The following is a 16407-nucleotide window of genomic DNA, read 5'->3' on the forward strand; positions in this document are numbered from 1 at the left end:
TTACGATGATAATTATATCGCATAAACAAATTAGCGCTGTATTCAACCGTTCAGTAGGGAGCCGACCGCGCGAGTGAGCCGCGCGCGCGGCATGGTATCTCGTAGAGCTGCACCCCCCTCCCGGCTTGCCCGCAAGCACCGCCTCTCTCCCGCCGCGCCGGCCAGCGCAGTGAGCGCAGAGAGCGAGTTGGTTTTGTTTCGGAGTTATTTATCATTGTAATCTTTAAAGTTTTTTGTTGAAATTAAGCTATGTCAAAGACAATTTTATTCACAATGAAGTACTCTTAACCAACAACATATTTATATTTGAATAAAGATTAATATTATTATGTTGATACAACTTAAACAAATTATTTCGACCAAATTTGGTACCATAAAAACGGTCATTGTGACTAAACCTTAAAAGATAGACATATGCCGTCGCGGACTTTTTTTTAGATCATGTATAGAGGAATAATTCTTTCATACATATTTTTTGTGTATCTTGAACCGTTTTCGCAGCGCACGCAAAGAAAGCCTTCAAAAATGAATAATTTTCCCCGTTTTTTACACATTTACCGCTCTGTCTTTGCTCCTATTGGTCATAGCGTAATGTTATTTAGCCTATAGCCTTCCTCGATAAATGGACTATCCAACAAAAAAAGAATTATTCAAATCGCACCAGTAGTTTCGGAGATTAGCGCGTTCAAACAAACAAACAAACAAACTCTTCAGCTTTATAATATTAGTATAGACTACCTAGACATTGTTTCTTCCTGTTCTATGAAATAGGAATAAAGTAATAAACCCATTTTATTTTCTGGGATATCTCGGATTCTACAAACCTACAACAAACAAATCTAGTATGAGTATATAATTTAAGAGTATGTTTTTCAAGATGAGGTTTCCTGGGCAAGTATTGTTTTCATAAAGTTTTTATCTAGACATGAAGCTCCATCTATTTCACTAGTGTACGAATGGAGTACTTGCGAGAAAATAATACTTTTATTACATTTTTACGATTCAAACTTTATTCTCGTATTTTACTAACTTTTTATAGGTTTTGTCCCTATAGACATCCTTTTATAACACAAGTTTTACTGTCAGGTAGTTATTAAAGGTTGTTATTTTTTATAAGTTTTATATATAAAGACTCGTAAAGCTCATTAAAATTGTCATCGGTAGAGTTTGGAAGTGTTTTTAATATGAACGTCTGCTTAATACAGTAGGAATGAGGAATACTTTAAAGGTTACCTATGTAGTTTTTATTCGTGTTCAGATCAAAAAATGAATAACTATTCGGCATAAAACAAGAAATTTAAATATTTTTACGCTTGAACACCGGTTAGTAATAATGAACATGGATGCCTTAAGACATTGGGTGAAATCACCGACATCTCAGACGCTAAAAGCGTGCACATGCTTCAAAGCTTTGACGGCGGACGAAATCTTGTAAATGGACGATACTGGTGTTTCTAAAACACGACGACGATTCTAAACTTATGACATTTTAAGTGTTGTCGGTTCGCAGTTTGAATACATTTTTATTCTTATCAATATGGACAATTACATAATTGATGTATAAACACCAAAGTAACATTGGGTAGCGGATATTCTTACAAATCTTTCAGGCAGTCTGCCAACAATGGTCAATGCACCTAACAAATATAAATCGGTGTCATTGACACGGTTTAGAAAAATGAACAACTCTCTTTATCTCTAGGCAAGTACTAGTTAAACGAAATGAATTTCGTACCTACTATTCACTAAATTTGTTTGATTAATACGTTGGTTTTATAGCTTCCGTTTTATAGTGTCAATTTAATAACATAACTTTCACATGGTATAAAACTAAAAGTGACTGTGAAGTTATATCTGACATTTGATTTATAGCGTCATCCCGAAGCTGATTTATAACATCGGCAAATTGTATTTCATTGTTCTGTCCCTGTAGATCCAAACTTGCTGATAAAAACTTCTCCAGACATTAATACACTTAAAGATTTTAATGTTATTCAGTTCTAAAGAAAAATCATCCAGGGCCTTCTGAAATTTTAATCAGCAATAAGGTACATGTAAGGACGCGCAATAAATGTAAGTAACCATGATGTTTTGTTCTCAATTTGTGGTAACAGCTGCAACCCTGAAGTTCGCAAAGTTGAGGAAGATGTCGTAGTAGTTGTAGTATCTAACAAGGACTAATGAACAAAAACACTCGTGACCTACAGATGTTCAAAGTAGTTGTTCGTACATCGTAACATGGGTTCTTAGATATATCTTCGTTTGTTTAGACGTAATTTCAGTATAGTGGTTTTGTTTCGGATGGCATATTAATAATTTAATAGAAACTATTTCGTGAATTTTAATTCCTGTCTTCATAACTATGTTAGTGGGCTCCAATTGCCGCATTTAGCCTCCAATCTGGTCCATTATGCGTTCGTTGAAAAAATACTTTATTTTTTAGCGTTCCGAACCTGAAAAGGAAAAACGGAACGCTTATAATGACGACTTTGTTTTCTGCCTGTCTGTCAAGACCGTTTTCTCGGGAGCTCGTGGAGGTATAAAACTAAAATAACAGCTAATAGTTATATCTGCTGTTCCTTGAAGCTATAAAATAATCAAGATTTTAAATCAACACAATCCATTTTTAGGCTAATTTTCATACATTTCATAAAATAAGGCAAAAAGGAAGGAGTTACAGCAAGGAAAGTAAAAAAATTAAGTACACTTACAATTCATTGGTATACAGGGTGGCCCAGAAGTTCACGTTCAAATTGAAAAATAGATAGAGGGACTCATTAGCTACCAGAAACACCCCCATGTATGTTCAGCGATTATTTACGGTTTAGGAGATATGACCCATTTTGTACCTTTTTCTAGATTTTCTACCTTACTTCAGAAATAATCATTTTGTCGCTATCCCTTTCTTAATAATTATTTTATTTTACTTCACAACTATGCCTAAGGCTGTGTACCGCTCAATCAAAGATAAATCAAAGTCAAATCAAAGATAAAAAAAAAGTTATCGGAAGTCCAAGTGAGAATTCGACCTTAGGCTACAATACATTATCTCATGTTATAAGAAGATATTTTATGTTATACTGTTACTTATAAATAAATTCAGGACTGACAATTGAACTTGGCACCCATTTAGATCTCACTTCTTTTGTCGTTGAAGTCAACAACCAAAGCATTTATCATTGTATTGAACTTGGCTGTCATTTCACATTTATGTTTTTGATTGGATATATTTTAAACGTATTTGTTACTATTAGATAGTTATCACGCGAACAGTCATGAGCAATATAATGTACCCACTTTAGGACTCTGTCGCACTAACATATTTGACATTTAGTGAGACTTACAGTTCAATTTCTCAAAAAAGTTAATGTGATATGGTACCAAAGTGTTTACGTATTAATGCTCGTGACTGTACACCCTTAACTCCAAGTCTGATATTACTTTGGTAAACTAAGAATCTCAACTTTTGGGTCCCCAACTGTTTGTGCTCAGCGACGACGTGTAATACAATTATACGACTCTTAGTTGATGCCCTGTTTGTTCTTTCTCGGGCTATTTAAGTTTCGTCGCTAGTAGTAGGGTTGCCAGAAATAATTTTCTGTAAGTACTTAAATACAAAATGTTGTTATGAAAAACGGTGGCAGTAAATACTATTTACTCTGCCTAAATCCACTCACTGCGGGGAATAGGCCTCCTCTCTTTCACAAATGTTTTTATTTTACGTTTACTGTTAAGTTCGGTTAGATTTGTTAGTCCTTGTAACGTGATTGTTGTGGAAAAGCCAGAATTGTTAGCCGGTCACGTAGTTACCGAAAGAAATAGAAACAAAAATCTAATAAATTTCCGCACCGTCCCTGAGCGCACCTAATAAACACAGGAAGGAACAAACGATATTACAAGTTAGCAAGGTACATGAGTAATAAACCAGTTGAAGTGCAAACGGGGGTATTGGCGACATCTGCGATACCGGCCTCTTGCCAAATTACGTTAACGGTTTCACAAATTGTACTTTCAGCTGAAACGCTTTCGAAATCAGTTACACATTTGTCATATATTGTGTCTCTAATATATGCCTGGCAATTTTCATTGTGTATTAAGTGTAAATATAATATTAGTAGTTAAGCAATGATATTTTTTAATGATTTTTTTTTAATTATTGCCACATTAAACGAAGTTTAGTTCCTACGTTTGAGTAACCTAGAGGTGTATTCTCTGTAATACTCAATTACACAAAAAATTACAATTTCAAATTAAACTTGTACATTTAAATAATTCATGATGTAAAATAGATACGTACAATATTCCATTACAATTGTGCTTCCCTATAATTAATATATTTAAAATTGGTATTTATACATGAGTTCGTGTGTTATTTATAAATGATACAATTATATCTTTTTGAAATTTCATTTTTGTTTTTCGAGGTCGGAAAGAAAGTTGCTAGGAGGTAATATCGAAAGCAATATCCGGATCGTTCGCATAAGTAGAAAGCATTTCGTTGTAAGCTGAACTGATTTAAACTTTCAAGTCTTTTGAAATAAGTACTGTTCCATACATGCATTTCAATCATTTTATAAAAGGAAAAGGTCAAAAACGAAATATGAATAAAAGAAATACATTAGAATACCTACTATAGTGCCCGTGTCGGCGTAGTTATTTTATTTGTCAAATTATAAGCAGTACCTACGTTTGAAGGCGAGGTTCTGACGAACTCTGCTGTTTCTCTCTCTCTCACTCCAGTATTTATTTGCATAAATACGCAACAAAAGCTGATATGAAAAACCAGTCGTGAACAAAAATATCCGAGAATTCAAAGTGCTATTTTTAGGTACCGAGATGTATAGACACGACGTAACACCTGGGTCGCCTCATATTTGTAACAAAAGAAGCAAGGGGTTAACCAAATACGTTTTATTGTACCAAGGTACCAAATTAAATTACGGAAATTACACGTTATACTTACATATTGACCCCGATTCCTGCAGATACCTTCTAATTTTATTTTAAGTTATACTTGTCATTTTCTTATCCGCCGACAACGAAAGGGATGGATGGTTGACATCTGTTAATTTTAAAACGAATAACGAATGAATAACCTAGGCGAATAAAATGGGCATCTGGCTGATATGTAACCCGATAGAATTGTGCTGTCAACATAATGCTTTAGGATTATTGGACAACATTAAATTTTAAGATGATTGTTTAAATTTCCGCCGAAACTTGACGTGTGTTTCATACATTTTATGCCTGTAGATTACCCGTCTCTTTCCTTTTTGGGGGATAAGAAAATGACAGGTATAACTTAAAATTAAATTAAACGGTGTGTACTGGAATCAACACCGTTCTTTATTTTATAAAATTCGTTACTCATCCTCAATGACTCACAATTTACGACTCTACGTTTGGTTGTCTAATTAATGATACCACTAAACCACCGGTTTTGTTTTTTATTTCTGACGTCAAAGTTCTCCAGTTTTTGGCATACTAGATTAATTATGCTTTATTATATACTTGTCAGTTATTCTGATGTTTTATATAAAATAAACAGCTATGTAGTACAATTAATTTATAGTTAAACTAAACACACATCCAAAGAATATACACGTAAAATCAAAGTAATAATTTTATATTCTCGAGATTCGCATGACTGTATTTAGTCAAATCCGGTTTTTAATGGTTTTGCGATCAACCATAAGGTCGATGAAACTACGGAGGATTTATCCGTGCGTAGCCAATCTGACGAGTACATCTTACCTGTACAGGTGGCATTCAGCTGACATTGTTGTATCGCAGGTCACTTCTATTAAGTTTAAAATGTCCATTACATCTTGCACATTGACGTTGACATAGAAAATAGGCTATCGCATGGTTTACACCACCTTTAAAAAAATAGTTTAATAAATTAATTCGACTTGAACCGTGAGTGATTCACAACTGTGTGGCAATTGGTCTTCTTCTAACGTGTAGATTGTGATCAATCGCAGCAATCCTGATGTCAGTGTTATTTTTTCTTGAGCCGCCAAAGTTCCCTGATGTTGTTGAAGAATCGACTATGTATCAGTATCATGGAAATACTTGCCGGAAAATTTTCACCAACTGACGTCGCTATTGACGAACCACATAGCGACGCCAAAATATGGGTTTCGTCACACTTCCGGCCAGGAAGAGGGCCGGGAGGTCCTAAATTAGTATGTCAGTCTTTGGGGTGGACGGGACACGCGTCCGAACCGAGTCTTCACAGCCTTCGTGGATTTGTCATAGTCAGAGTCCCCGCTATCTGACTGCGTCGAACTCTGCGTTGGCGTTGTCGTCAGAGTGATTGTCGGTCTATGCTCATGGTGGAGCTAGAGGGGATAGAGCCGCTGTAATGACCGCACCTTATGGCCTGTGGTGGTATGCCTTATAAAGCCTCCGTCATGTTCGGGATCAACGGTTTAATATGCCTTTTTCTACTTTTGTAACTAAACTAGGGATCACAACGTGATTTTTGTGATGTGTCCCCACTGAGACTCGAACCCGAAATCTCCGGATAACGATCATCAAACCATAGAAGTCGGTATTGCAATTGGTACAAACGTAGTATATTTTTCTTATTTATTATTTATTTATTTATTAATGGATCACTTACAGCTATTCACATTATAACATTTAGTTAAGACACAATTAAACAAGGTAAAACAGTACTTATGTCTTAGCCAATTACAAGTGAACACAACATTCATTATAAAAAGAAAACAACATCTAGTCTGTCTGTTTTTCTTTACAAAAGCAATCCATTTTTGGTTAAATAACAAAAATCTTACTTAATGTTGTCGCTGTGTGAAATTCGTTTTTCTTTTCATTAAAATATTCAATAAGTATCCAAGAGAATTCGAAATTTTTACCGAACTAAAAAGACTACAAACGAAGATAATTCCAGTAAGAAGTATTGTAAAATGTATTGTAAAACTGAAGTGATTAGTAATGTTCATTGTACAGAATTAAGGAAAGGGGGTTCACGTAAACAATTTGATATGCACAATAATGTGTGTACATCGCATATTCTGCTATTTCATGTTCATAGGTATTCAATAAAATGCTTTTATCCCTACCAACAAAAGTAAAAGCTATCAGAGATCGTGATTGTGCATACCATACCAAATAAATTGCTGTTATTAGATTTAAAACGGGTAGACATTCTCCTGTTTTTGTTATCCTTCAAATGTTACCCTTTCGTTTATTTGTTTACATACAATGGGACGCGCGTTGTGTAACTTGAACTCCGTAATAAATAATAAATTCAACCAAATTAGGATCTCTCCACAAAAGTCCCGCACCTGTTCTTTGAACACCTATGAAGCACCTATATAAAGCACGCAGCCAGTACGATAACTGTAATACACTATATCTTAAAAGGATAACGAACTATAAAAGAGAAGATTAACAATAGCTCATTAGCTATGTCATGTGAAATTAATTAGTTTTGTTCTAGGAACAAGTCGTAAAATACGATATGGTCACAAGATTTAGTAGCCATAAAATACTCGTACGTGACAAAGAAAATTTAAATCACCTTGCTTCGCTATTTTACACTGAGAAATGCATCGAGTTATTCACACATCCATGTAAAGCGCGAAATCATGATAGATTTCTTCATTTTATGTACGTACGAATCATGCGGAAGGACTTTGTTTCGAAAGGCACTTTGTGAAAAAGGAACTAAACCATTGGCAATTAATAGTTTTATTGCTTACAGCGAATTTAATAATATAGTGAAATGTAACGAAGCAACCAAAAACTGTGTGCTCTTGTGGCAAACTTACTTAATTATAACCTGCTCTGGATACATATAACACTTAGGCAGAATATTCTTCGTAGTAATTAATCGCATGCAAACGAGCGACTTCTAATTACTTTGGAATTAGTGGACCTGTACCTAGAAGCTCTCCTGGTCGTTAAAGTGTACCAATACAGTGTAGAATATACGACCGCGAGGCACAGATTACGTTACTACGTCCCGAGGCAATGCTGTTGCAAATTACCTGGTTTGAAACGTAGCAGTTTCCGATTCTACATACACCGTCTAAGTGTATAGAAAAACAGTAATTCATTTTTTATACCTACTTACACTAGATTTTTTTTTAATTTGAGCAGTGTAGCCATTACATCTTTAATTGGAAATGTCACGGTTTAACTACGAGCCAATGATCTATAAGTATACAAACTTACATAAGTAATTTTTAATTTGTTATATTTAGAGCTCGAAACTAATTAAATAGCAAATTCTAAACCAGCACTATTGCACGAATTAATGAAATCAATAACGTAATGAATTCCAATTAAACAATAGTTCTACGTCAAGGATTTATTTAAATCGATATAAATACTTACCGACGACGTCGTCTTGTTCGTGTGATTGTCTACATAAATTTAAATTATTGATTATGAAGTTGCAGTGTACTGTACTTGTGCTTATAAACCTGCTGTTATTGCAAATATTTAGTGTTCGAATAAACCTATACGTAAGTTAAATATAAAGTTGTTACAACAAGCTACATTTTCAGTTTATTATTTAATTTACTTTGGGGGCAAAAACAAATAACGATCATTGCACACAATTATTAAATACTTATTTTTAACAGGAGACCATTACTCGCTACACAATAATGTATCGGTGAAGTGAGCCTAACAAAATGAGATAAATCGATGAAACAATGTTAAATGAGATCGTTTATGCGATTCTCCCATCAGATTTTGAAAGGACATTAAAGTACAAGAAGAGAACGTATGAGAACAGAGCTTATATTAGAAAAAGACGAGATAAAAAGTCCACTTCAACGAGGGCCACACAAAATGATAACAAGAAGTTCGATACACTTTTGGACAATGCTAAAACACACGAGGTTAAAAAGAAGTCACTGAAGGCTGTAGAAATACCAATGTTAATATCATTCCTCTTTTTCTATGTATATTTTATAAATGTGATAATTACGTGTGATGTTAGTGTTAATGATGTAAATATAAAAACATACAAAGAACAAGGATCGTACAGAATACAAGAATACGTAAGGAACAATCCAAGGTTATGGCACAGTCGTATACATGAAGATAAAATCCTAAAAAAAACTCCGCGCATAAGTCGGTCATCAAAAAGAAATGCAGATGACGATGATAAAAATGAAAAATACACGGATGACCAGGATTTTAATAAATATTACGATGATTATAAGACTAAAGACGATATTGTTAATAATGTTACTGAACACCCGCAATTCAGTAATCTAAATATTATGATTGATGATTCTAATGCCATAGGATATCCACATGATTTGGCTTCGAGTCCATTTTCCGTAAAGAAGATAAACTTTAATTTGAGATCTAAAACACATGAATTTAAGGACAAGATAGTCAAACTCGGTGTATTGTTATCCGCGTCGCCAGAGCAAGTCTTCTCTTTAGTGAAAGTATTGCCGATATTGGAAATGGCAGTGCCTGCAGTGACGAGACCAGACGGACCACTACCCGGCTGGAAAATACTTGTGGATTATCGGGATACTGACTGTTCATCTACTAACGGGCCTTTGGCTGCATTTGAGTTCTATGTCAATGGCTCTGCGGGTAAGTTTAGCATAATAAATTATTGTTTTGAATTGCAATCTGCCATAAGTGGCCAGACTCTTTCATGTGGTATAAACATTGCAGACGCATTCATTGGACCTGGCTGTGAATACGTCATAGCTCCTGTAGCAAGATATGCTGGTCTCTGGGGCATACCAGTGTTCACGGCGGGGGCTCAAGCAGAAGCTTTCTACCATAAGTCTCAATACCTTACACTGACTAGAATGATGGGAAGCTACACACAAGCGGGATTCGTCGTTCGGAAAGTCTTCGAGGTAACATTTTTATAAAGTTGTTGCGTATGTTTGTGTTTTAGTTTGTTAGTTTATATTTGTAAATTGTTTTTGCTTAAAGTGTATGTTTTCAATGCGATCGATTATTTTATAACACGTTAGAGATAAGCATTGCGAATGACGCGCATTATTTAAATCTTTATTATACATGTCCAGTACGGAATTAGCCGGCTTATTTCCTACATTCGTATAAATTATCCTTGTTTCAATGCATCAACCGGTTCTATCTAAAGCATACAATAGACAACATAGGTACATGTACACACTATTCGCAAAATACACTTTGTTGACTAAAAAGAAACTTTTTGCGCCGCAATTAATGCAAATCTAGAGCGTTACTCGCGCGCGCTATCAAACCGTCTTAAATATCGCCTAAACCGAGCCCTCTATTATAATCGTATTTACGTTTTGAATTTAGCATCGTCTATTCACATAATCATTCTTTAAAAAATACTTGAATACTAAGCCAGTCAATCGGAATTTAAATAATCTTGAAGAAGGATAATAGTTCTGCGTGACGTGAATTTTAAATGAAACTAGGAGACTTTTAAATTCTTAAAGCATTGTAATTTATTTCTAGTCACTCAACAACAATCAACATAATTTTGGCGATGCTAAACACACTGACATAAGATGAGCACAACGTTAATAATTTAATTTGCTAACCAATAATTACCAGATGTATGTTTTATTTTTGATCCTCAACTACAATTTAAGTATATTTTTTTGTATTACCTTTCCATTCACTCCGTTGTTATTATTTTCAAATGTTTCATTAAATTTAATCTACCTAGTTGAAGTCGGATTCATACTCAAAAAAAGTTAGAGGAAAAAATGTAGAATATCTATGGCATATCTGCCTGCAAACAAGACCTTGTGCATTCTATTTGCTTGACCTTTTATCTCGTTCGTTAAAACCCACAATTTTAGGACTAAGTTTAAACTCACAATTTTAGGATTTAAAGTAAGGCTAGATTATCATTGAGTTTCAATCATAACCTAGTAAAGACTTCGTCAGCTTTTACTATTATTCTTCATTTTTCACTTCATTCAAATTTCCCGATACAAGAGATAATAGAAAAGCTTCTTTGTTTTTTTTTTATTATTATTATTTGCGTTCACTTGTTATTGTTTATGTTATAGTTTATAATTAATTTACCGTAACGTGTTTTAGAATCATTAGTCTGTGCTAAATGACTCAGGGCTTTGAAACTGTAATTCATTAATTTCTGACTGAATTACTTTCTTTCAAATAATTTCCATTTTCAATGTAAATTTGGATTTTATATTATAAAGGTAGTCAATGAGAGGGCGGGCTGTGTTTGTATTTCATTATTCCTCTGTCTGCTTGTAATTACGTTGTGAAATGGATCTCTTTCAATTTTAAACGTTACCTTCAGACTGCTATTTAATATATACTTACTTAGTTAAATGTATGATTGTCAAATAAAGCTTGTGTTGATTTGTTTCTGTTTTTCTTTGCAATTTTTCCTTGATGTTTCGTGGGTACATGCTTTCCATTGTTTCAGATACCTATGTGTTTTAATTTTAAATTGTGATCACATGACTTATACCCTTCAGACAGATCTGTTTATGTTCTATAAACATAATATAAAACCAATTAGCAAAGCAAGTAATTTGGCTATTTAGCAATTTATGAGACGCTTATTTTAAAGTAACAATTAGCCTAGTGATCCAATACCTATGAGTCTATAACATGCTTTACACAATATATATATTTTTCCTGTTTGTAAGTTATAATAAGAGCGGTGTATTAATAGAAAAAGTAGAACTATTTAAAAGTCAATAACCAGATTTTTCTTTAAGATTTGATGTCCTTAATATCGTCGAAAATTGCCCTTGGCAATTCTGATAAATTATTAAAATGAAATGTGTCCAAAAATAATTTTAGATTTGTGAACAGTAGTGTGTTTTACTATAGGTATATGATGTTCAGGACGAATATTTTTGTTGCAGGAATTTAACTGGCGTCGGATCGGCATGCTATATCACAACAACAACCCATCGTCGGGTAAAGGCAATAGCTTGTGTTACATGAGCCTCAGCGCGATGTTCTCAGTCCTCAGGAAGAAGAATTCTTGGGAATCAATACCAAACTTTCCTTTTGACGAAGATAACACCACCGTTCCTATATTGAAGGAGTTGCTTCAGAAATTGTCTTTGAGTTCTAGAAGTAAGTAATTATCTGGAATGAAAACCATAAAGCATCTGTTAATAAAAACATCATTTAAATGACAATAAAAACATTTGGAGTATCTTTCATTACTAAGGGCTTATCACATCCTTTTCTTGTATATTTGGTAGCTCAAATGTTACATTTCGTCTTGTTATCATGATCAAAGCAAATAAAGGTTAGTATTCAAACCATACAATTTATCTAACCAGCGAGTAACGTGCGGAATAACTAACTTTTAAGCAAGCAAGCAAATAGCGATCAATAACAATATTACTGAATAAGTCGAAACGAAACGACTGTCGTATTTGTGAGTGATCTGCGAGTGGGTTGTCGCTTTAAAATATAAACAGTTCTGCAGTAATTTCTTTCAATATTGGGTATCAACAAGTCACGTTGATTGAGACTTTAGGCATCATACTTACAATATGTTTTGAACTAAGCGTCGAAACGTGAAATATTATATGATCATATATGATCCATAAACGAGTACAAAGTAAATTATCTGTTGTACTTATATGTAAGCATGTGGTACGTAAATGACATTAGAATTTATGGTCATCACGGCAGACATTCAATTAATATTCATGTATTAATCATATTAGATAATGCAGTGTTGCACTATTGCAGGTTAATACATACACGCTGGTGTACTATAAGGTAACGACGTCGAAACCGGTGTGTTTTAAGTTACACACCGTGATTACAACGTGAAACACTACATTTAATAAATCGTATAACAGATATTCTATTCTGTGAACTGTTAAATTAATAAATCAATATTATTTGCAAGTCAGAGCCATTGTGGCCGGATTATTGACAGTTAACTTTATTGAAAATAATTTAAAATACCGAATCATACAATAGCTGTTATGTATGGGACGGGAAAACATAAAACACCTCAATTTTTTGTAAAAAAAAGGCTTTTGTGTATGGGCAACCGAAGGGCGTGGTGCACTAGTAAAGAGATTAGCCAGAGAGAAAAATGACAAAAAAAGGTGACGCGGAGCATGGCGAGCGCCATCTAGCGCCCTACTCGGGTCATCCTCTAAGTTACCTGTTCTCGGAACCTATGACGACTCAGATTATCATCTCCGAAAGCAATGGCGAACCCCGCAACGTCTTGCTGATTTATTTTGGCAACGCTGGGTGACAGAGGTTCTGCCCGAAATGAGACCGAGAAGGAAATAGCATAAAGATCAGAGACAACTAAAAGTAGTAGAGACAACTAGTACTGATTGTGGACCCGACCTCACCTCGTAACGTATTGCCACGACGACGAATTGTGAGAGTTATGCCTGGCAAAGACGGACGAATCAGAGTTGTCGTGATTAGCAACAAAACCGGCATCTTGCAGAGGTCTGTAAGGCGCGTCGCTAGAATTCCAACAGAAGAGTGCAGACGCACTGAGGTGGAGCGTGTTAGCGACACAATATATCTGTTCAATTTTGAAAAATAAAGCGGCAACGTTTTCGTGCGGGCAACCGAGTCTCAGCGCTAGATGGCGCTCGCCGCGCTCCGCATCCCCTTATTTTTCCGCACCATGCCCTTTGGTTGCCCATATTACCGGGACACCTATCGATAGTATAGTTTTTATCCTGAATATCTATAGTGGACTTTAATAGCAACTCTATCCTGCTGTGAAAATGTCGCACAGTAGTGTAAAGTTATGACGGTAATGAATTAGGCTATTTCTTCATAAATTTCATTTGAGGTGTTCTACTGTTCCTCAATGAGGCTGTTAGATAGAAAACGTGACGACTCGGGTAGACAAGTGCAGGTAAATCAGGTATATTATTTACTGGAATTTAAAAAAAAACTGCTCCTCATTGTTGTGTTGCCAGTAGACGACGATCACCATAACAATAGTCTATCGCCCATAATATTAGAGTATAAGCGACCAGAATTGATCGTAAGTTTATAAGAAAAAGATTAGCTTAAAGATCTTGAACGTCTTATAAACAAACACTTATTTTATCAATTATTCAAAACAGAGACATGTTCCTTCTTTGTGAATATTAATTAAAATGCATTTCAAAACTCGGAAAGTCACGTTTCAGTAATATTTTTCTAAGCCGCAATAACAAAAAGAGTTTCGTAGCAAAATAGCCATAGCCGCTTTGCCCAAAAAGTTAATTTATGTTATTTTTGTTCGTTGATTTAGTAAAGACACGGAAGTAAACGGCCAAGCTCCAATTTTTTTGTTATTACTGTCCATGTAATACTTAGTTAATCATATTGGAGTGGGTAAAACCCCTTTGACATGTACAGAAGATAGCAGCTAACATCACTAGAGAAGAATTTTCAGCAAATACTTATTAAAATATTTTCATATAAATATGTTTACTTATTTTGTTATTTGAAAAGTAAAACTAATAAAATAAAAGTCCAAGTTTAAAACCTTGAATTGAACCGACTCAAGACTACATAAATAAAAAAGCGGGAGAAATTAACAAATTGTTGAAATACCTCGCGTAATGAGATTCTTAAGCTACGGAAAAGACAAATGGAGACTTGGTCACTTATTGAGAAAATGTAAAGGAAAGTAAAACGGAGAAAACTTGATTTATAAATAAAAATTATATACATTTAATACAAACCTTCGACAAACGTTTCATAGTTGCGCTTCCTATATTTTTAATCTACAAGGCACTTATGACTTTTACAAATCACTTGCTTTTTAGACACTTTTCACCACCGCAGTAAAGTGCGTACCATAACGTTTCCAGTAGTTGACGCGAAATTCACTAGAAGAATTCAGATAAATGTAGTTGGTATTGAGAAGTTAAAATTTGTCATGCGGTCTAATTCTGAGATAGTCTTGGAGATGATAGGACACGGCAGTAAGTAAGAGTGACATTATAACATGGGTGAAGTAGAAACTAGTAGATATGGAAGGGGAATGTCAGTTTCTGTGATATACAAATTTATTTGAGGAAGGGTTTAGGAGTCTAACGAGGAAAATAGCAGTAAATTGATGATAAAAGAAAATAAGTCAAGAGTGCGCTCTGAAGGACAGACAGTATTCTAATATCTGAAAAGTGCATAAAAAGCAATATTGATTATGAAAGAAATAGTCGCGTTTTTTTTCTGACATTACAGGTATGGTTTGATAAGGATTCTCGCTTGAACTTCAATTTATTCGAATAATAATTCAAACAATCGCGCTAAGTTAGCGAACGACAATTCAATTTTCTCCAGTTTCGCGTTACTTTTTAAACCTTAACGGCTTGTTTTCACATCCTTCCCTGTTTACCCAATTAACATATCACATAAATGGGCTGAGGGTTACGTCGGGTGCTTCGAACAAATTGAGAATTTTAACTAAGGAAACTCTTGTTGCTGTTTAGTCACCACACCCAGCGCGAGCGTCAGGAATGGCATGCTTTTCCCTCATTACATGATTAGATGTATTTTTATTGTGTAGTTATTAGCTTATATTTTGTAATTTATTTATTTATTTAATTAATTGGTTAGTATTAGTTTATATCTCAGAAGTTGGTAGAGGTAAAAATAGATGCATAAAGTTCCGTCCCTTTCCTTTTCGGCGGATAAGATGGGTATAACTTAAAATAAAGTTAGGTGTCTGCAGGAATCGGGGCTATTATTACCTGTGCACTAAAATACCGTAGGTAGGCATTTAATCTTCAAAATGTGACATAAATATACTTTACTACTAATAATAATAAAACAGTTTGTTCAAGTACAAATTGTTCATGTCATATAATACTGTTATTTAACTTTCCTGTTTTATTTATTTTTAATACTTAACACTCCCCACCCTAGTGCGCTAGCACTCATTTGAAATAAGGATCTTGGCGATACGTGCCACAGAATGCTTTAGCAGCCCAGACCTCGTCCGCGCTGCCACCATCCTTACCCGGCCGTCTTTGCCTGGAAATATTTTTTCAACGACGCCTTTTAGCCACAAGTTTCGGGGTGAATCAGTGTCGACAACTAAAACGAGATCACCTACCTCGAGCGATAGCCGCTCAATTTTAAAACTGAGCTGGTTCTTTCTTGCGACAGCTTTTTTTTGCAGATTTTGTTGTCCCATCATACTTATACGTTATTTTTGAATTGTTTGCCCACGTCACACCTCTACTCCCCCTCCACACCAATTGACGCACCTCTACCTATACCACCACCGCAACACCCCTCCCCCTCCGCTACACACACCTCTGCCTACCCCATTGGGGATACAGGAGTGATGCTATGTATGTGTTATGCTCCACAGTATTAAAATATATTTTTAATTTAAAAGTGTTATTAAAGTGCAGAGCACTCAAAGTGAGTAAAACCTTTTTCAATCACGAGCAGTGT

At 34.8% G+C, this 16407-nt stretch overlaps 1 protein-coding gene across 7 annotated transcripts in view; it reads left to right on the top strand.

Moving 5' to 3' along the window:
- LOC126380289 (atrial natriuretic peptide receptor 1) overlaps nt 1-16407 on the top strand; it is a 206382-nt gene that overhangs the window by 153650 nt on the left and 36325 nt on the right. For 3 of the 7 annotated variants that reach the window (XM_050029591.1, XM_050029592.1, XM_050029594.1), the window contains exons 2-4: nt 8622-9597; nt 9682-9872; nt 11868-12084. The exons of 2 other annotated variants lie outside the window; for them this stretch is intronic. In XM_050029591.1, coding sequence (XP_049885548.1) covers nt 8694-9597; nt 9682-9872; nt 11868-12084 — 1312 coding nt within the window. In that variant the 5' untranslated portion in view covers nt 8622-8693. Of the gene's footprint in view, nt 1-8462; nt 8502-8621; nt 9598-9681; nt 9873-11867; nt 12085-16407 lie in introns of those variants that run through there. 2 more of the 7 variants (XM_050029593.1, XM_050029598.1) reach the window with 2 other exon arrangements.

The sequence above is a fragment of the Pectinophora gossypiella genome, chromosome Z, assembly GCF_024362695.1.
Source record: "Pectinophora gossypiella chromosome Z, ilPecGoss1.1, whole genome shotgun sequence".
Classification (NCBI taxonomy): Eukaryota; Metazoa; Arthropoda; class Insecta; order Lepidoptera; family Gelechiidae; genus Pectinophora; species Pectinophora gossypiella.